The sequence below is a fragment of the Dipteris shenzhenensis genome, chromosome 2 (assembly GCF_047967505.1).
Source record: "Dipteris shenzhenensis isolate YYH24624 ecotype China chromosome 2, Dip_SZ_1.0, whole genome shotgun sequence".
Lineage (NCBI taxonomy): Eukaryota > Viridiplantae > Streptophyta > Polypodiopsida > Gleicheniales > Dipteridaceae > Dipteris > Dipteris shenzhenensis.
Window position 1 is genome coordinate 41,762,648 of NC_141597.1, and position 22,990 is coordinate 41,785,637.

The 22,990-nt window shown below is 42.7% G+C and overlaps 1 protein-coding gene across 1 annotated transcript in view; it reads right to left on the bottom strand.

Annotated features, from left to right (window-relative positions):
* Window positions 1–3,092: 3,092 nt before the first annotated feature.
* The window catches only part of LOC147904769 (pentatricopeptide repeat-containing protein At3g09040, mitochondrial-like), a 38,538-nt gene continuing 18,640 nt past the window's right edge, over window positions 3,093–22,990 (bottom strand). The window contains exon 2 of the mRNA XM_087388333.1: window positions 3,093–6,037. Within this exon, the coding sequence (XP_087244459.1) occupies window positions 4,053–6,037 (1,985 nt within the window). The 3' untranslated portion in view covers window positions 3,093–4,052. The remainder of the gene's footprint in view (window positions 6,038–22,990) is intronic.

The following is a 22,990-nucleotide window of genomic DNA, read 5'->3' on the forward strand; positions in this document are numbered from 1 at the left end:
TGACTTTTCCACACTCCAAACCTGCCCATACAGATGTGCCAGACCTCCGTACACTTCATGTGAGATCCCAAGATGCTGACACCATGTTCTAGGCCTCTAGATCTACTACAAAGTGCTGCAGACTCACACGTGGACTTTCCGTGCAGATTCTGTCCCCCTGGGAGGCTCAGGTACATTCTTAGATGTGCTGCCCACATGGAGCCTGCTACCCATGTGGCAGCCCCCTTTTGCTGTTTCTTCTTTGTGAGTGTGCTGCCCACATGGCACCCATGTGGCAGCCCCATCTTTTGCTAGTCCACCTCCCCACGCTCTCCTCATATGGGGCTTACAAATGGGAACGTGACCATCTAAAATCCAACACCCCCTTTCGCCGATCCTTTTCGGGCCAATCCCAACCCGTTGATGAAGATAGTCCATCAGCTCCTATGATGAAACCCCTCGGAGTCTGTCGTATTTTGGTCTCTTGACCAGTACCATCTTCCCCTTCTGGAATCCTACTTCCGAGCATCCCCTCTGATTCCAGAAGGCATTCACCCTCCAATCTCTCATGACCTGAGAAATCAAAGCACAGATGGTACAAATGAGTATACAAAGAATGTACATACCAAATCATCCACTTGCTTGCTTGTTCGCTTTGAATGCAAACCATGCACCTCATGGAGGCACACCCAGCCACGCTATGTAACTATGTAATGCCCCCTTCAATCGTACAATTCTCATCTGACCGTGAATCAAATGATCATTTTGAAGAATCCTCCCTCATGTCAGTGCTACCAGCCGCCAAGCACTTGGAGGAATCCAAGCACTCAATGTTGCCCTTCACCTTCGCAAAGGCTTCTTACTCTTCTTCTGATCGCATCTCAATGTCCATCCTTACCATTACTCCAAGGTCTGCAAACTTTACCTCAGTAACACATTAAGCTCTTCTGTCACCAAATGTGCTTTTGTCTTCTCTGAATCCTGATCAGAGTCTTTCTTCTGCTGCTGCTCTGCCTTCTTGCTGCAGCCTTTGCAAAATGTCCTAGTGTATCGTAGTAGAAGCATTTGTTCTGTTTCTTTCTTTTCTTATTCTCATCATTAGAAGCATCCCCGTCATTCTCCGATTTGTCATCCTTCTTCTTGGGCTCCTTGCCTTTGTCCATATCCTTGGCATAAAGGGCCTTCTCACTAGATCCATTGTACTTGAGTTCTCGAGCTTCTTCTTGAAGGAGCAATGGCACCAGCTCCTCAAATGTCACTGGCATCGCCCTCTTCCCTGCTATCATCATCGTGACGAAAGGTTTATAGCTCCTGGAAAGCATGCCAAGAAAAAGCCTAGCCATCCTTGCCGAATCGTAGCTTGACCAATTGCTAAGAGTTTGTCCCTGACTACCTTTATATTCGTGATGTGGTCTTGTACTATGTCCCCTTCATCCATGCTCATGCCGTCAAGCTCCGCCTTGAGGCTCCACTTCGCAAAGGAGATGCCCGTCGACTGGATTGAGGTAGCCCCGAATCCATAGTGGTGCCAATGATTATCAGCAGAGCCTCCGCATTCATCAGTTGGCTCCTGACCTTCATCTTCAATAGGGGTTAATTTGTCCCATCCAACTTGCCCATTTTTCCAAAATTCGAGAGCTGCGGATACCTGGCAGCCATGACAATGAATTGAAAGAGAGAGAGTCGTACACCTGTCTGAACCTAAGTCTAGCTTCTTCTTGCAAGGGCATAGTCCTTCAGATGTAGAAGATGATCCCATAGAGCTTTGAATCAAGGTCATCCTTTAACAAGGTCCTTGTCTTTAAGCTCCACACTCCTGAACTGCCGACAAACCTCTGATACCAGGTACGACCTAGAATGGGCCTGGAAAAGACCCTGATTTGGACAGCGCTTGGGCCATCGGCAGACTGCCACGTGGCCAGGCATGGTCACTTGGCAGCCTGTTGGCTGCGTATGAAGCAGACCCTACTGTCAGCCCCCCAGTCTCGTGGGTTGGCTTGTTTGGGTCTGTCTATTTGGAGGGCCTATGGCCCTATAGAAAGAGAGCCATTTGGGCTCGTCACTCATCCAGGAGGACTAGGAGTTGCAAGGAGGAGGTTGAGTGCTGCAGACAAAGCCCAGAAGATGTCTTTAGGCTGACTATCAGAACAGCAAGGAGGACGGATCAAAGGGGGAGCTTGGGTCTCACAGATTGGCTGCCTTTCGGAGCAGCAAGGAGGATGCATCAAAGGGGGAGCTTGGGTCTCACAGATTGGCTGCATTTTGGAGCGGCAAGGAGGTCAAGTAACCAGGTCAAGTACTGCCATACAAGTGCCTCTCCGGGAGGATCCAATCCAAAAGCATTGTCCAGTGTGTCACCCTCTAGTAGCAGAGTGCTATGTAGATGTGCACCCCTGTGCATAAACAAAACAGTTGTTCTCCTACCTCTGTGGCACTCCTAATACACTCAGCTTGCGTGCTCCCTATGAGCATAGGTGGGTCTCGTCGTCGTGCCCCACAAACACACCTTCAGGCTTGTGCATTGTGGACGGAAATATAAGTTTTGTTGGTCCTATATCTCTCCTGTGCAATGACGATTTACTTGCTTTCTGCAAATCTATGCTGAGTACACATAAAAAAGGAAGTTTTGGATTCCACAGATAGTAACACCACTGTGTGAGTTCCTGGGCTTTATTAGTCTTCCTCTGTGGATACCTCTATTGTCAATTTCTAATACACTGCCAGACAATTGCCTTTCCTGCCCAGCTGTCCCTCCTCCTGCTGGATCTGTTCCAGCTCCTTGAAGCCTCCTGCAGGCCTCCAAACCTGTTCGTACAGATGTGCCAGACCCCCTTAAAGTTCCTATGAGATCCCAAGATGTTGACGCCCCGTCCCAGGCCTCCAGGTCTGCTACAGACTGCACTGAACTGCTGCATTTGACACGTGGACTTTCCATACAGATTCTGTCCAGGGAGTCTCTACCAAGCCAGGTACATGGCAGCCTATGTGATGCCCATGTGGCAGCCCCATGTTTTGCTGGTCCACCTCCCCCACGCGCTCCTCATATGGGGGCTTACAAATGGGTAGGTGACCATCTAAAATCCAACAGGAGGATACTTGGAATGCCTGATTTGGGAAATACAGGAGGAAAATAAATAGAAAATGATCGGTTGACTTCATGTTAAAGCCACTTGAAGTTGAGTTGAATTTGAGCATAACCAACCACAATGTATTTGGCGTGTCATCAGAGTAAATACTACTTTAAAAACACATAGCAGCATGAGGGGTTCACTTGAGTACTTGGCAGCGAGTTGACTGACGTTGAGCTCCCTGAAGGTGCACAGCTTATTCCATTTAACATCTTCCCAGTTCCTGTAAGATGGTCCCTTCCAAGAGTTAGCTAACAATGAAGATAATAGGGCAGATTCACACATCCAGGGCTTTATTCTAGTACTACCTTAAGTTGGGAGTATTGAACCTGTGTTGGCATGATCATTCCTGCTCTGTTAATGGTGTGATCATGCATTATATGTTCTAGATTGTTCATTTCAAATAAAGCTGATGATGTGCAGAAATTCCAACAGGATAGCATGGACATCACAAGGGAGTTAAATGGGATGGGAGAAGTCTGTTTTAAGAGAAACTGCAAGCACCATATCCATGGACAAAAGTGAACAAATATTCACAACCTGTAATTTGCAGGAATCACAAAACTTTGGAGGTCTGCTAGTTTTAAGAGATTGCAGACTTGATTTCCCAGAACGCTGTGTTCAGAAATCACACCAACTTGTTTACAATGACAGATTCACTATTGTATAGAGGCAACTGAAACACAAACTTTATCAGGCAGAAATTCTCGGAGTCCAACTCATCTGTGTTCCCATGATTGTAGTATTTACTACAAGGATAATTTGCTGCTCTATCCTTGAGTGGCCTCACGGTAGTCCTTACAAAGATGGAGAAATTTGGCACATCTAGGTGTCCCCATGGGTATATTCACAGTTGCCATCTTTGTAGTCTGCCTACATAGCCCATCTTTTTAGACGTGCCCTGTGATGAAATCCATACCTTCACCATTTCAAAAGAGAGATCTTTTACCTTTGCATATAAATCTCTGCCTTGGGTAGGTCCTGTAACCCCATCAAATATGAATGCACAATTCCACCGACGTCAGTCCACCAACTCTGTTCTGGCTCCTTCAACACATGTGCTTTTACTCTCATTGCCTGAACCTGCTTCTCATCCTCATGCATCTCAGCATCTGCATAAATGTTAGACATCAGGACATAAGCTGAAGCATCTGTGTCATCCAATTGCACTGCATGTTCAAAGGCCTGTCTTCCAAGCTCCACATTACCCCACTTTTGACAAGCACCCAACAATGTATGCCATGCCACAAGATTAGGATGGAAAGGCATCCTCTTCACAATTGCTATCGCCTCGTCTACTTGGCCTGCTCGGCCCAGGAGATCAACCATGCAATTGTGGTGCTCAATAGTTGGAATGATGCCATACTCTTTGCTCATAGCCTCAAAGTACTTCTGGCCCTCATCCACTAGACCAGTATGACTGCATACAGTAAGAATGCTAAGCAATGTGATTCCGGTTGGCATTGTGCCTTCTCCTCTCATTCTTTCAAACATATTAAAAACAATTTCACTTTTTCCTAGCTGGGCATATCCTGCGATTAGTGCATTCCATGAGACCTCATCTCGAATTGAGAGCCTGTCAAACACCTCCCATGCTTTTGCAAGCAAGCCACAATTGGCATACATATCCACCAAAGCATTGCCAAGAAAAGGATCTCTTTCCAATCCCATTTTAGCAATCTCATCGTGTATTTCTTGGCCTTTGTCTATGGCCCCTATGCTCCAACTTGCTTTCAAGCTGCAAACAAACGTGAGAGCATTCGGAGAGACACCCTCTACCAGCATCTTTTCAAAATAGTTCAATGCTTCCTCCCCAAGCCCATGTTCAGCATATCCTGCAATTAGTGCATTCCAGGAGACTACATCTCGAACTGGAAGCCCATGAAACACTTCCTGAGCTTTTGCAAGCAAGCCACATTTGGCATACATATCGACCAATGTGTTGCCTACAAAAAGGTCTCCTTCCAATCCCTTTCTGGCAATTGCTACATGTATTTCTAGTCCCTTGTTTATGGCTCCTATCGTGCCACAAGCTTTCAAGCTGCAAACAAACGTAAGAGCATCTGGAGACAGGCCCTCCAATTGCATCCGTTTGAAACAGTTCAGTGCCTCATCACCACGCATGTGGTCTGCATATCCTGCGATTAATGCAGTCCATGAGACCACATCTCGAACCAGAAGTTTGTCGAACAAGTCTCTTGCTTTTGCAAGGGAGCCACATTTGGCATACATATCAACCAATGCGTTGCCAACAATATGGCCTCTTTCCAACCCATTTCTGGCAATGTCAGCATGTATTTCTTGTCCTTTGTCTATGGCTCCAATGCAGCCACAAGCTTTCAAGATACAAACAAACGTTAGAGCATTTGGAGAGACACTCTCCAATTTCATCTGTTCAAAACAGTTCAGCGCTTCCTCACCAAGCCCCTGTTTCGCGTATCCTGAGATGAGTGCAGTCCACGAGACAACATCTCGAACTGCAAGCTTGTCAAACCCTTCCCTTGCTTTCGCAAGAGAGCCACATTTGGCATACATGTCGACCAATATGTTGCCAACACAAGAATCCATTTCCAAACCCCTTCTGGCAATCTCACCATGTAAATCTCGGCCCCTTTCAGCATCTTTCAGCCTAGCACAAGCCTTCAGTAGGGCCACAAACGTACACTTGCTAGGTAGTACACAATCCTCAAGCATTTTCCCGTACAGGTTAAGGGCATGCTGTGATTCTCCACATTCAATATAACCCCTGAGGAGAGAAGTCCAAGAATACACATTTCGATCAACTAACTTGTCAAAAATGAGCTGAGCATCGCACATGCTTCCAACTTCCACCAACATTGGCACGAGGTAGTTTCCAAGAGATCTCTCAGCTTCCAGCCCACTTTTGCAAATGTGGGCATGCAAGCGTTTGGCATATGCCACATTTTTACCTTTTCTGCACTGATGCAAAATGTAACAAAAGCGGTCAACCGAAGGCAGATGGGGAATCCTCTCCAAAGACGCAATTACAGCCTCTAAGCTAAGCCTCTCCCAATCAATGTTCCCTTGCAACGCTTGTGCTTTAGACGTATTCACCTGTACTCTAGACCTCAAGCCGGCCATGTCACATTCCTACGCTCTTCACCATTTGACCGGGCCTGACCGAGCAATCCCCTGCTTCCGGACTCCCTTTTGTCCAACATGTCTACTCAAAAAATCTGGAGAACTTGGGTTTTGTCTGTCGAGCTTCGCAACAAGCTCAGAGCAAATCATTGTCGACTCTGGACTTGAGCAAATCATTTGGTCCAGACAGCAATTGTGGAGTGATTTGTGAAGTACATTGCTCCGTACTTGAGCGCATGTCCAAAAAATTACATTGCCAGGATGTGTGGGTGCTTCTGTAGTACGTGAACGCAAACATTTTGAAGTACTTGGAGTAATCCTCGAGTGCCTCCCTGGCTTGCCCCATGCTGCCCATGGAGCATAGGGAATGCGAATAGTTGTGTAAGTAAATAGTTGTTTACTCTGTGGGCACATGGTATGCCTTCAGTTTCATTTCCGATTTAAGGTGCCTACCCGATTAATGGCCACATGCTTGCATGAAGTATTCAAGACCTTGCCGGACCTTGCCGCATTTACGGGCACACTTCTGTGAGGTTGAGGGCAGCATTTCATTGGTTGCCGGATCTTAGCTGACCTTTGCCTATGTGTGTAGTCCGATTGCAAGGGTCAAGCAAGGTTTGGCCTTTCGGTGGCCTTTTGTTTGCCACCTCGCCTGAAGGGCTCACAATCAAAGGAATTTCTCCTGAGAGGCTCTCATCGCTTCGCCTCCCTTTGAACCAGGCGGGTCCCATAAATTACAAAACCATCATTGGGCGATGTGTACCACTCGACTTTCCCTTTACCAAAATAGATGCACATCTCCTTGGTACCCTTCATGTACCTCATGATGCACTTAACTGCCTCCCAATGCCTCTTTCCTCGATTAGCCATATACCGGCTAACAACTCCCACTGCAAATGCAATGTCTGGTCTAGTAGCTATCATAGCATACATAAGACTCCCAACCGCTGATGCATAAGGAACCTTGGCCATCATGGCCCTCTTTTCATCTGATTTGGGACTATCTGTATGACTCAGTTTCACATATGGAGGCAATGGAGTACTCACTGCCTTCCCCCCCTCCATATTGAAACGTTGCAATACTTTTCTAACATACTCCTTCTGCGAAAGCCAAAGGAGTTTCCTACTCCGATCACGCGTGATGCGCATACCAAGAATATGACCTGCAAGTCCCAAATCCTTCAGATCAAAGGCCTCATGCAAATTGGCCTTTAATGCATCTAGCTCATAAGTATTCTTGCTAGCCAATAGCATATCATCCACATATAGTGCCAGGATTATCAGGCTATTATCCTTAGCCCTTTTAGTGTAGAGGCAGTGATCAATTTCACTCCTTCTAAATCCTCGGGACCGAATGAAAGCATCAAACTTTTGATACCATTCTCTAGGCGCTTGCTTAAGACCATAGAGACTCTTTTTCAGCTTACAAACTAAATGCTCTTTGCCCTTTTCTTCAAAGCCTTTCGGTTGCACCATGTAAATCTCCTCATGCAAATCCCCATGCAAGAAAGCTGTCTTTATCCATCTGCATAAGCTCCATATCCTCTGTTGCCACTAGTCCAAGCATGCATCTAAGTGTGGTCATCTTCACAACCGGAGAGAATATCTCATCAAAGTCCACATCCTTCTCTTGCTTGAACCCTTTAGCGACCAAACGGGCCTTATACTTAGGCACATCATCACCTGTGACCTTCATCTTGTAGATCCATTTACATGGCAATGCTTTCTTTCCATGTGGCAAAGAAACCAAGTCCCAAGTCTTATTCTTCATAAGTGAATAGCATACTCCCACTTGCGTTGATCCTCGCGCATCATAGCCTCTCTGTAGCAAGAAGGCTCCCTGCAATCAGTAAGCATCACATAGTCTACCCCTGGAACAAACCTATCAGGTGGTCTAGACAATTTAGATGATCTTCTCAAGGGTATTTCAGCTTGCTGTCCCACCTGCATATATCAGCCACATTTGGCTCATCATTTCCACCAATAGATGATCCATCATCTACCCTTGATTGTATACCTGTGGGAGTACTTGGTGGTACCATTTCTTGCACATTTGGTGCATGGACAACTTGCTGTCTATCAACATATGCAGGTGGATTCACATCCTGGAAAGTAATTCTTCTCATTTCAACATCCCTCATGGGTGCCCTATGCATCTTCTTCTCATTGAAGACTACATCATGGCTGCGTATGATCTTCTTTGCTTCTGGATCCCAGAGATGATAGCCCCTCTCTCCACTTTCACCATAGCCCAGAAAGATGCATTTCCTAGACTTAGGATCTAGCTTCTTTCGAAGCTCTTTTGGCACATGTGCATATGCCTCACACCCAAATATACACAAATGAGAGTAAGAGGGCTTCTTGCCACTCCATGCCTCTTCAGGAATACCACCATCCAAACTCTTATTGGGTGATCTATTGATCACATGCACTGTAGTCTTCATTGCCTCAGCCCAAAAACCACCAGAAAGACTTGCATTGGAAAGCATGCATTGCAACCTTTCTTGAATGTTACGATTCATCTTTTCTACAACTAGATTTTGCTCTGGAGTACGAGGGGATGTGAGCTCCCTCTTAATCCCATGTGTATCACATAAATGCTGAAAGTCATGAGAGAGATACTCTCCACCATTGTCAGTCTGTAGGCATTTAAGCTTTCTACCTGACTGATTCTCAACCAAGGCCAACCATTTCTGAAATACCTAGAACACATCACTCTTCCGAGCTATAGCATAAGCCCACACTTTCCTAGTTGCATCATCAATAAATGTCACATAGTATTCAGCCTCGCCTAATGACCGTGTAGGCATGGGACCACATACGTCTGAATGCACCGAATCAAGCTTTTCAAACTCTTTCTTTCCCCTTCTTTTATGGGCTGATTTAGTCTGCTTCTATAGAGACAGTGCTCACAAAATTCAAAATCAGAGAAACTCAAATGCGGTACATAACCCAACTGGCATAAGAGTTTCATTCCTTCTGGCTCATGTGCCCCAACCTACAATGCAACAAAGAAGTGCTTGGCTGCTCGATTATTGCAACAACATGATCAAATACCCATGATACATGTAAGGGATACAAAGTCCCACACTTGGCACCCCTGGCCAAAAGCATAGAGCCCTTTTGAATTTTCCAACTCTGAAAGCCAAAAGTGGTGTGAAAACCAGCATCATCTAGTTGACCCACTGAAATAAGACTCTTGGTCAACTTAGGCACATGTCTCACATGTTTCAAAATAAATGCAGACCCATTTGCAAAAGAAAACTTTATGTCACCTACTCCCACTATGTCACATGCATAGTCATTTCCAAGATGCACACAACCTGTCTTTCCACTGTCATAAGTGGAGAACCATTCCCTATGGGGAGTAACATGGAATGAAGTACCAGAATCCAAAATCCAATCCTAGGAATATGCATCATCTGAAGTGGTAAGCAACTCTGCAAATAAACTAGACATGAAGAGAATGTCATTGTCACTATCATGTGTGACTGCATTGATCTCCTCGATCTTCACTTTTCCTTTGTCCTCCCTTGGACTCTCTTCCTTTTGATTTGCACCCCAATTTGCATTCTTTTTCTTATCCTTTTGCTCTCTTTTTAGCTTATAGCAATCCTTTTTCATATGGCCCTTCTTACCACAGTGGTAACACTCAATGTTCCATGCCCTGGATTTGCTACGAGACTTCCCTCTTTCTTGGGACTTCCCCTTGAACTGTGATCTACCCCTTTGCACATTTAAGTTTGCATCCTGCTTGTTGCCATCCATAGACTTCCGTCTAATCTCCTCGGCTAACAAGCTACCCACAACATCATCAAATTTCAGTACTCCACTAGGTGTAGAGTTACTGACAATTATACGGAAGGTATCCCATGAGGATGGCAATGAACATAAGAGAAATATTACCTTAGTCTCTGCATCAAAATTCATCTTTGAACCTGAAGCTGGCTGAAAATAATATTGATTTCATTCAAGTGAGAAGCAATGGAGACCCTTTCCTTCATCTGCAACTCAAACAACATCTTCATGAGGTAAACTTTATTAGAGGCAGTTTCCTTCTCATAAGTGGGGCACAGTTTCTTCCACAAATCTTCCGTAGTCTGCTCATTTACTACTGTGAAATAAACTGACTCTGCAAGATGAAGTCTAATAGTAGACTTTGCTAATGCATCCAACTCATTCCAATCATCCTCAGACATATTTGCAAGCTTAGCTTCAATCCTTACCAAGGGTTTAATCTGCTTCTTTTGAATAAGCACATTCCTTATCTGTTCTTTCCACAAAGAAAAGTTTGTCCCATCAAACTTTTTAATGTTGAAAAACTCCTTTTCAGACCATTTGAGAGTGCTCTCAATGGAAGCAAGAACGGAAGAGGAAGAGAGAGAGACAGAGAGCCACACAAGTTTTGGTGGGTGCAGAACACCCTAATCTTCTTTTTCATTCATTTATATATGTGTTTGAGTATTGTACATAACCGGGGTAAAGGCACAGTGACCTTTAACCCCCACAAAAGGCCTCACCTACATTCGAAAAATATCCAAAATAGCAGGTGGCTAGAGAAAAATTCAACATATGCTTTGCCTACAATAGAGAGAGGTAGGGTCAAAGCGATTCTAGTTGTGTTTATACTTCCCCATGTGCTTTTGGGAGCTTAAAATGGTTTTTAATTATTTTTGTTACTCATCGACCTTTAGTTTTGAAGTTTCCAATTGATTCTCAAGCTATTTCAACTCACCTTGTGAGCATTTGGATTGCTTTTTTGGTACATATGTGATTGTTTTTCTTTAGTGTTGGATCATTTATGATCCATTTATAGCTTACCCATGACTTGCTTACACTTTAGATAGTGTCCTTAGACCTTTTGTAATCCCCCAACATGTTTGAATAAAGCTTCATGTCGATATCAACACATCTACAAAGCACACTTATAAGACACATCTAGAAGGTATTCATTGCTATATCAACACACCTACAAAACACATCCATAAAGCTTTTTGTTTACATATTTTGCAACACCACTCAATTTATACAATTGTTAATGGTTGCTTAATGCCTTATTCGTGCTTATTTTTTATAAATTTTGGTGGGTAGATCTAAGGTTTTTTTCATTTTATTTGCTTTATGGATCCTCACTCACAAAGCTCTAGCAAGGGGGCCAACAGCCCCTTGGGACCCTCAAGCTAGGGCATTAACTCAATTAACGCACATACCTCTAACCACCAAGCCACACTCGACCTCCATCCAATATCCAAGCTAGGATGTATAGGGCATCTATGCTACTCACGTCCTTCTCGTCATAAAGCAAGGCTTACAAAGTAAAGCTAGACAATACCCACATTGCTACATGATAATGGAGCATTGATTTCTAATAGAGGATGTTGTCATTGTCTCTCCCAAGTCCAAGTTCCGAGGGTGTTGGTCACCTATAGTTGTGGTGTTGCTCATTGTAGCATAGGTCCTTGGGTCATATTTTGGTGAGAGGTGTAGGATAAAGCATGGAAAGCAAATCTCATATCCGTGTGGGTGAGAAAAAGGGCATAATCACAATGATGGGTGGAGGATATTGCCTCCATTGGAGTTTAAGGGTTTAGAAGGGGGTTGCAAGTGTCAAAAGGGTGAGATAGCTAATGAGGAGTTCCAAGGTTTAAAGAGGGTTGTAGGGTTCAGGTCGAGGAGTGGAGAGCTAGTCTCCTTTGTGACTTCAAGGGGTAAAGGGTTGAGGAAGGAGGAGAGGGAGGAGGGAGGAGGAAGAAGGGATGAGGAAGAAGGATGAATAAGAGAGGAGCAGGAGGAAGCGGGAGGGGGAGGAGATAGGATTAAAGAGTACAAGGGTAGGGAGTGCAAGGGGAAGGGCATGCTAGAACACAATTGTGTAAGCTCACTATAAGGGAGCATGAATGCAATGGAGATCAATCACATGAACACAATAGTGAGCTTGAACACTAAACCCTAAAGAGTGGGAGATTCATTGCATTGAGAGATATTTAAACATGTTGCTCTCTACACAATTCGGAGGTACCTCAAAGGTAGGACCTCTTTTATAGGGGACCTCTTGGACAAGGGGTCCTTGACCTTTTGGGGGGACCTCTTGGGTCTCTACACATAGTGGGGGAACCTCTTGAGTCCCCCCACAAAGTGAGAGAACCTCTTGAGTCCCTCCACAAAGTGGGTCAACCTCTTAAGTCCCTGCACTTTTTGGGGGACCTTAAAAAGTGTAGGCTTTTAATGCTTCTCTCCCAAGTTTAGTATTTCTCTCTATAGATCTTGATTTTGCAAGTATGATTGGATCTTTTTGAGAGTGGATTTTGGCTATCTTCATCCTTTTATATTCACCATGCCATCTTTTTGGCTCAAGATATTACAAGCAGTAGATTTATCATACCATCTTTTAGGCTCAACAAGCAGAGATTTGGTGCTACTCTACACACACAATGATCTCATCTTTGTTGCTCTACATTGAACTTCTAGACCTTGTTGCCACAGGGTTATAGCAACTCCCCAGACCTCTTTTATTACCCATCCTTGAGTTATGGTTGAGTCTACAGACAATGTTGTGATGTGGTAGTTTTGACACAATGACTATGGTAAAGATGGCATCAGTGATAGATGGATCAAGCTTGTTGTCAATATTTTCCTTGTAATCCACAAACACTATAGATTGTTTTCTTGGTGTTTAAGAAGCCAGTATCAACCATTTCTTCAAACAAACATATATACCCCGCTTGAAGAGATATGGTTCATTGAAAGAGGCGACTGGCTGTTTGAGCATCTATCTATTGATTTGGGTTGAAACTGAGTGTGGGTAGATGGTCATCAATGATGGGGACACCTCCACGATTACTACTAGAGTGTCACCATATTTGGATCTTTCCTTATGTGTTTTGTCATAACTACCTCACATTTGTGATGCGTGTTTGTCCAAGGCTCTGGTATGTGTTTCTTGGCTTGTCCTTTTGACCTTGGAGTATCTATTTTTTAGGAGCCAATTGCAAGGAGAATGTAACTACTCAAGAAGATACTTTTCTTTGAGAAATTTTGGTCTCCAATACAGGTTGTGGCTCCAATTTGTCACTTATGTCTGATGTGATTTGCGCTTGGCGAATGTGCATGGGAATCTTGAATTGCCTCCAAAATGCCCGATGGGATTACTAGGAATGGGAATCCTATCTGTATCCTTATTCAAGTCCTATGTGGGTGTTCAATTTTGATTATCCAAATCATGAAGCTCATTGTTGGAATCATTGATGGCGCCTTCCATTGGAAATTCAATTGGGATATGAGGAATATGTGGTCTCACGGGAGAGGAAGAGGTCATATGGGATAAACATGAGTTCGAAGCAAGTAGTGGATTAGAGACGAGGGAAGCAGGGATGTTGGTGGAAAGTGGAGGAAGAGCAAGGTAGCTTGATAATCTTTGATGTAAGAATATACAAGAGGTGGGAAAAAGTTAGGTGTTATTGGATGGTAGGATTTAGACTCTTGGAAGATGGGCCAGCATGGATTTCACGAAAGGTACAAAGGATTTTATTGGAGCTAGGGAGGATGTGAGAACATCAGAAAAGAGAGTGGTGAGATAGGGTAGAATAGATTGAAGGTAGACCACATATTCTTCGGGCAAATCTTTGTTGCTCTTGGAAGCCGTTGTCAGCTTCAATGTTGGATTTGTCTTGGAATTATATCTTGAGGACGGTGATTGTTGCAGTAGGGGTAGAAGGGTGGCTACTATCCGAAGAGGAGGACTTCCCATCAAGTATTCATAAAGAAGTATTGCATGAAGTTTTAAACCTTGCTTATCAAAAGCCCATGATATCACCTCAAACATGATCTTATTTAGTCCTAAATCCTCATCCGGTGGGATATTCTCATAACATTTGCCTATATTAGTTGTAAAGACAGAATATATTTTTTCTGGTAAATTTATCCTCACCTCAAAATCCGAATTGACAACCCAATATGCATTAGTGTAGACTCTTGTGCTATTCCAAATCTTAGATTGGATATCTTTTTCAATCCTCGGGATGGCTTTTATGCATGCTTGCAATGCCACCATCGTGGTGGAGGCCATTTTTGAAAAAATTCAGGCATGTACATCGATGATGAGAGATCTCAACAATGGGAGTGGAATGGAAGAAGGTGAGAGAGAGGGAAAGCCAAAAGAGAGCCACACAATTTTTGGTAGGTGCTGAACACCCTAATCTTCTATGTCATCCATATATATATGTGTTTGATTTTTGTACATAATCGAGGTTAAGGTGTGGCCTTTAACCCCCACAACCTCCCACTTAAAGGCCAATGTGCCTTTAAGGGAGAACAACCAGTGGACATACTATCCAATGCCCATCAATACATGACAATAATTAAACCGCTGACTAGGTAGACTCTTCGTCAGCATATCTGCAGGGTTATCATCTGTATGAACCTTGGCAATATCTATGCACTTGTCCTCAAGTACCTCCCTGATGAAATGGTACCTGACCTCAATGTGTTTGGTCTTTGCATGAAAGACCGGATTTTGTGCTAGCTGAATAGCACTCATGGAATCACTATACAATGTCGGCACATTATATGAATCCCTAAATATCCCACTAGCCGATCAAGCCATATAGCCTCCTTGCAACCCTCTATGGCTGCAAAACATACTCGGCCTCTGTGGTAGACAAAGCACCAAACTTCTGTGCATGAGACATCCACGACACTGCACCACCTGCAAAGATGAACACATAACTAGAAGTGGATCTTCTGCTATCCACATGACCTCATAGTCTAAATCTATGTACCCAAGTACACACATCTCTCCTCTGACAAAGCAGATGCACATCTCCTTGGTACTCTTCATGTACCTCATGATGCATTTAATTGACTTCCAATGCCTCTTTCCTGGATTAGCCACCAAATGTGCGGCCTAGTAGCTATCATAGCATACATAAGACTCCTAACTACTAATGCATAAGGAACCTTGGCCATCATGGCCCTCTCCTCATTTGATTTGGGACTATTTGCTTGAATCAATTTCATATATGGAGGCAATGGAGTACTTACTGCCTTTCCCCCTTCATATTGAAATGCTCTAATACTTTTGTAACACACTCCTTCTATGAAAACCAAAAGAGTTTCCTACTCCGGTCACGCGTGATGCGCATACCAAGAATATGACCTGCAGGTCCCAAATCCTTCATGTCAAAGGCCTCATGCAACTTGGACTTCAATAAATCCAGCTCATAAGTATTCTTGCTAGCCAATAGCATATCATCCACATAAAGTGCCAGTAGTATCAGGCTATTATCCTTAGCCCTTTTAGTGTAGAGGCAGTGATCAATCTCACTTCTTCTAAAACCTTGGGATCACGTAAAAGCATCAAAATTGTGATACCATTCTCTAGGTGCTTGCTTAAGGCCATAAAGACTCTTTTTCAACTTGCAAACCAAATCTTCTTTGCCCTTTTCTACAAAGCCTTCCGACTATACCATGTAAATTTCCTCATGCAAATCCCCTTGTAAGAAATCCATCTTGACATCCATCTATATATAAGCTCCATATCCTTTGCTACCACAAGTCCAAGAACACATCTTAGTGTGGTCATCTTCACAACCATAGAGAAGATCTCATCAAAGTCCACACCCCATGAGGGATGTGGAAATGAGGAGAATCACTTTCAAGGATGTGAATCCACCCGCATATGTTGATGCATAAGACACCCATGAGGGATGGGGAAATGAGGAGAATCACTTTCAAGGATGTGAATCCACCCGCATATGTTGATAGTAGACACCATGCTATTTATGCAATGATAGGTACACAATCAAGGGCAGATGATGGATCATCCATTGGTGGATATGATGGTCCTGGCTGATATGCAAGTGGGACAGCAAGCTGAAATTCCCTTGAGAAGGTCAACTAGAGTATCTTGAGAGATTTGTTCCAGGGGCAGACTATGTGATGCTTACTGATTGCGGGGAGCCTTCTTGCTATACAGAGAGGCTATGATGTGCAAGGATCAGCGCAAGTGGGAGTATGCTAGGCAATTAGAGATGAGTTCACTCATGAAGAATAAGACTTGGGACTCGATTTCTTGGCCACATGGAAAGAAAGCATTGCCATGTAAATGGTCTACAAGATGAAGGTCATAGGTGATGATGTGCCTAAGTACAAGGCCCATTTGGTTGCTAAATGGTTCAAGCAATCAATTTCTTTATTAACTTCAAGCTCAATCAATTTCTTTACTAAATTATTTTTCATTATTTTCCTCATTTAAATCCTTGTCAAATTAGTTATGCATCTTCTTTTCATTGAAGACCACATATGTTGATAGTGTCTACTATTAACATATGCAGGTGGATTCACATCCTTGAAAGTGATTCTCCTCATTTCCACATCCCTCATGGGTGTCTTATGCATCTTCTTCTCATTAAAGACCACAACATGGCTTCGTATGATCTTCTTTACTTTCACCATAACCCAGAAAGATGCTAGGATCTAGCTTCTTTCGAAGCTCTTTTGGCATATGTGCATATGCCTCACACCCAAATATATGCATATGAGAGTAAGAGGGCTTCTTGCCACTCCATGCCTCTTCAGGAATACTACCATCCAAACTCTTACTAAGTGATCTATTGATCACATGCATTGTAGTCTTCATTCCCTCAGCCTAAAATTTACCAAAAAGGCTTGCATTATTGGAAAGCATACATTGCAACCTTTTGTGAATGGTGCAGTTCATATGTTCTGCAATTGGATTTTGCTTGGGAGTATGAGGAGACGTGAGCTCCGCTTAATCCCACGAGTATCACAGAAATGGTAAAAGTCATGAGAGAGATACTCTCCACCATTGTCAGGCCGTAGGCATTTAAGCATTCTACCTAATTGATTTTAAACCAAAGCCAGCCATTTCTAAAATACTTGCAGCACATCGCTCTTCTGAGCTATAGCATAAGCCCATACTTGCCCATACTTTCCTACCTGCATCATCAATGAATGTCACATAGTATTCAGCCCCGCCTAATGATCGTGCCTAATGATCGTGTAGGCATGAGACCACATACGTCTGAATGCACCAAATCAAGCCTTTCAAGCTCTTTCTTTCCCCTTATTTTATGGGATGATTTAGTATGCTTCCCATAGAACATTGCTCACAATATTCAAAATTAGAAAAACTCAAATCGGTACTAACCCAAATGGCATAAAGTTTCATTCCACTCTGTCTCATATGCCCCAACTAGCAATGCCACAAAGAAGTACTTGGCAGCTCAGTTATTGCAACATGATCAGACACCCCTGATACATGTAAGGGATACAATGTCCCACACTTGGCACCTCTTGCCAAAACCATAGAGACCTGACCAAAGCAAGTATCTCTTGGGGCTTTTATTTGTGCAATTTGTTCATGGTGCTTGAAACATGTGGTTCTCTATGCAAGTCTAGTGATGTGGGAATTCCTCTTATATGCTTAATTTGATAGGAATTAGTCATCACCTTTAAGCCCTAGGTTCAAATCGATTGAACTTACCTATATGTGCAAAAATATATATATGCCAGTGAGCACTCGTGATACAATCTAATGCTAGCTAGGAAATATTTGGGGCTCCCAAATCTTCATTATTGTCAAGGATGTCTTGCGTGTTGATGTAGTAGCGCTTTAGTCGGCTCTCATTGATCAACATCAATTTGAAACAAAGCAGCATCTAGCTGGTCATCTTTAATTCCTTCTGGCAATTATCATGTCATCAATCGTGACATATGATCTGAAATGTAGTCTTGAGTTCTTTTTTGAAGAGGAGGAGGGAGGAGGATGGGAGGGGGGGGGAGGAGGAGGAGGAGGAGAGAGGAGGAGGGAGGAAGAGGAGAGGAAGGGGGTGACAAAATATGAAGAGGGGAGAGGAGAAGAGTGGAGATGAGGAGAGAGGGCACATCTAGAGAGCACACCACAAATGACTAATTGTACACTAGATTAAGTTGAACATGCAAAATATATACAAACCCATTTAGGGTTAGGATTAGGGCATCTAACCCTTTCCTTTATAGCACTCTATATGAGTTAGTGCTATGCACATATGATCAGATGATGTTGATTTGATCTCTCAACACCTTCCTTCAGGATCAACATCATGAAGTAGGCCTTCCCTCAAGATGATGATTCTGGGGAATCGAAGAAGTACTGAGCATTACATTCCATCACACCCCTTTAATGGGAATGTCCTTCCTCTACATCAAACCAAGAGGTTGTCGGTGTTTCTCGAAAAGTTCTTTACTGAGTGGTTTGGTAAAGATGTTTGCAACATTCTCTTTGCTATCACAATGCTACAGTGTGATGTCACCAAGTAACACTCTTCTCTGATGAAGTGCTCTCTGACATCAATGTGCTTTGTCCTGGAGTGATATATTGGATTCTTGGCCAATGCTTGAGCTGATTTATTATCACAGTATATTTTTGTTGTCTTTGATTCATCAAAGTAATATGTTTTTGACAATAGTATTTTGAGCCATATAGCCTCACATGCACCTGCAGTGAGTGCTCTATATTCTGCTTCAGTTGAAGACAAAGAAATGGTTGGCTGTTTGTTTGACAACCATGATATAGCACCTTGACCAAGGAAAAATGCATATCGCTGTGTGGATCTCCTCATCTCATGATCTCTGGCATAGTCACTGTCACAGTATCCATGCAACCTTGGATGACTTCCTCTTCATTCTATCCCAAATTGTCTTGTACCTCTGATGTATCTCAAGACTCTTTTGGCTGCATTCCAATGGACTGTTTTGGATTTGCCATAAACTATGCTAGTGAACTTATTGCATAACAAATATCTGGCCATGTGGTAGTCAGATATATAAGAGATCCCATGAGTTGTTGATAGTACCTGTCATTGCCTATAGGATTTTCTAAATCTTTAGTAAGTTTCAAACTCTGTTCCATGGGAGTGGCTGCAATCTTGCAATCTGCCATATGAAACTTCTTTAGGAGACTATCAACATATTTGAGCTGACTCATGAAGGTGCTGTCTGAATCTCTCTAGAACTCAATTCCAAGACAATAGTGTCATAATCAAATCATCTACATACAAAAGTGCAATAGTAATGTATTCCCCTTGAACTTTGTAGTAGAGAGTATGATATGCATTGGATTTCATGTATCCCAGATCAGCAAAATACTTGTTGATTTTGTTGTACCAACTTTTGGGTGCTTGCTTTAAGCCATAGTGACTTTTCTTGAGATGGCAAACCTGATTCTTCTTTGGTGGTTCAACATAACGTGTTGGTTGTTGCATGGAGACTTCCTCATCTAGATAACCATTGAGAAATGCATTCTTGACATTGATCTGATACACATACCCTCTACTAAGTGTCGCTAGTGATATAAAGAACCATATGGAATCGATCTTTGCTAATGGAGCATAAGTCTCATCATAATCTTGATCATATTGCTATACAAATCCTTTTGCAACTAGTATGGCTTTGTATCTTTTGATGCTTTCATCTGGATTGTACTTCACTTTGTATACCCATTTGTTTGCTATGGCCTTCGTTCCTAGTGGAAGGCTGCATAATTCCCAAGTATTGTTCTTATACAAAGCATCCATTTCTTCATTCATAGCAGTTTACCATTCTGGCTTGTCAATTGCGTCTTCGAAGTACATTGGCTCTTTTGTAGCCATGATGGTAGTCATAAGAGCATAGTTGCTGGTTTCAACCTGAATTGGTTTGCCTTTCTAAGCATATGTCAATTTGTGGCTAGAGGCCTGCTTTCCCTAGTAGACCGTCTGAGTTGTTGTGGTTCTTCTCGAGGTGCTTCTGGCAATTCTTGCTCTGCTTCATCAACCATTTCCATAGATGATTGAGTAATCAGTGCGTCTATCTCCTATGCATTTGAGGTTTTCTAGTCTAATTCCTCATCAAAGATTACATCTCTAGAGATAATGATCGTGTGGTTAATGGGATCATACAACTTGTATGCTTTGCTATCTTCACTCCTTCTTCACTGTAGCCAACCATGATGCATTTACGCGACTTTGCATCCAATTTTTTGCAATGGTCATCATGTATGTGGGCATATGCTATGCAACCAAATATGCGGAGATGACCAATGTGTGGCTTGTGTCCAGTGTGAATGCCTCATAAGGTGTCATACCCTGAATCGGTTTCATAAGGTGTCATACCCTGAATCGGTTTGGTCAGAAGCCGATTATGCAAGTAGTTTGCAGTGGCTATTGCTTCTTCCCAATACTGATTCGAAAGATGCTTCTCACTAAGCAATGCGCACTATCTGCTAGAGCTAAAGTACCATTATTCCTTTCAACTCTTGCATTCTACTAAGGAGTATCTACACATGTGAATTGTCTTCGAATGCCCTGACTTCTGCAAAAGTTCATCAATGCTGAAGACATTTATTCATCACCTCTATCTGATCTCATGGCTTTGATCTTTCTGCCTATTTGGATTTCTACCATGGATTTGAATCCTTGAAATCTAGAAAAGACTTCAGATTTCTCCTTCAAAACATATACCCAACAATATCTGTTGTAGTCATCGATGAAAGTCAATAGTAAAGTGAACCATTGATGCTGCGAGTCTGGGCATAACCCCATACATCTACCTGAATCAAATCAAGAATACCTATAGCTCGAGAGGTGCTTCTGTTGAAGTTGGTTTGCCTTTGTTACCGAAACAACATCCTTTGCAAAGTTTTCCAAGAAACTGTAGCTTAGGAATTCCAATTGCCATATTTTGATTCCTGAGCTCTATCAAGCTTGTGAAATTGACATGTCCATATCTCTTGTGCCATTTTGTGGAAAGTGGCATATGTTGCAGTTGAGCTGACACATGGCATGCAAATCTGGTACTGTGGCTAGCATTCTAAACAAGCGTCCTTCCTTGACTACTTTTCCTACTAGTTGATATCCTCTCTGTTGAAGATGACTCGATAGTTGTGTTTCATCATTGGACCTACAGATAAGAGATTCTTGTTGATCTTCGAAACATAGGGTACATCTTTCACCAATCCTTTTATACCAGTGAAATTGTTCATAGGGACAATGCCTCTCCCTTGAACTGGATTTGGTGTATTATCTGTTGTGTAGATGACATTCTTCTGACCTTCTAACGGTTTCATCTCTGTGAACCATTCTTGATGCTTTGCCATATGAGATGATGCATCGCTGTCGATGTACCAAGGATCATGATCTGCTTGTCGACACTGAAATCATCTTTTGAATTACAATCTGTGTCAAGATACACTCTATCAATATTTTGCATTTCCTCACTTGCAAGAATCATGATCTCAGGTTCATTTGTAGAATGACTCTAACTAGAATGTCCACTGCAATGATTTCCTCTTCCTTGAAAATTCCCTCGATTACTACTAGATTGACCACCTTGGTCATACTACTTCTTGTGGCAATCTCTTTCATAGTGTCCAAACTTATGACAGTAGTTGCACTGAATGTTTAACACATTGGTGGATGCATTCCCTCGTCCTTGGAATCTTCCTCGATTGGAATGATTTTCTCTTTGTTGATGGTGATGTTGTTGAGGATGATGCTGATGCTGATTCTGACTTTGATGCTGATATTGTTATTGATGATGACCACTTCACTGGAATGATCTACCTCTACCTCTGCTACCTCTGCCTCTACTTCTATCTGAAGCTATGAATTCTTGATCATTGGAATGACCTTATGTGCATGAATGGCCTGAGTCATGAGTTCTTCACCAAGTAAGACTGACTGAAGTTCTTCCAGAGTCAAAATTTGTAATTAGATGGCAATACTCTAGCCTAGATTATTGTATCCCTCTCTTAGTCCATTCAGGATGACTTGAACCATTTTTTCTGGATTCATAGTCTCTCCTCTACTACTGCGAGTTGATTGTTGTAATCCTTAATCTTGAGTAAGTAAGCATGACCGGTTTCACTGCTGTTTTACAAAAACTCTAGTTGATCTGGTTTCTCAATGTGAGAATCCTAGAAGTGTTCTTGGAATTGTAGAGAGCTGCAAACATATCCCATGCTTCTTTCAATGACTTGAATGTGTTGAGCTGTTCTAGCATGACATCTTGCACATTCTGCTTGATCAAATGATATGCATACTTTTCTTTATTTTCCCATTCTGCCAATGCTCAGGCAATGGTAGGATCTGCTAATGGTGCAAAAACTATTGATGTAGCTCGAGATCTTGCTGTAGATTCCACTACTGGTGCTGTGACAATAGGTGGAGTACAGATACTGCTGGCTGGATTGTCCAATGGTTTAGGTGTAGAACCATCCACATACTCCCATTTATCTTGAAGTATAAGAATGGCCTCTATTCGGTATTTCCATGTACCGTAATTAGAGTTGTCTAGCTTAGCAGATGCCTCCAGATTGAGGTTGCTAGTCGTAGACATGGCGTAAGAAATGTACTCAAAGTGTTTATGAAATCAATGTTTGAATCAATTGCAAAACACTGATCGTGCCAAGTGAAATCTAAACTGTTGGTGAAGATAGAGCTGCAATACATATAATCCAATTTGTTACAAGGCTTGTGGCAAATGATGTTGGGAATAGCCAAGAGGCTTTACAAGGATTGAAATGATGTGCACAATGCTAGAAAAATAGCCAAATAGGCTTTACAATGAGGGCATGTGTGTGCGAAATCAAATCATGTGCTATCTACCCACTGATTAATCAGTCAAAGCCTTTGAACACTCTAAAGTCTACTGATTAAACTATGAAATGTCAGGTTTCAGGTAATATAATTATGTGAAATCACATGTGAGCATTGGGACTGACTCCAAGTAGGAACTATTTAGGA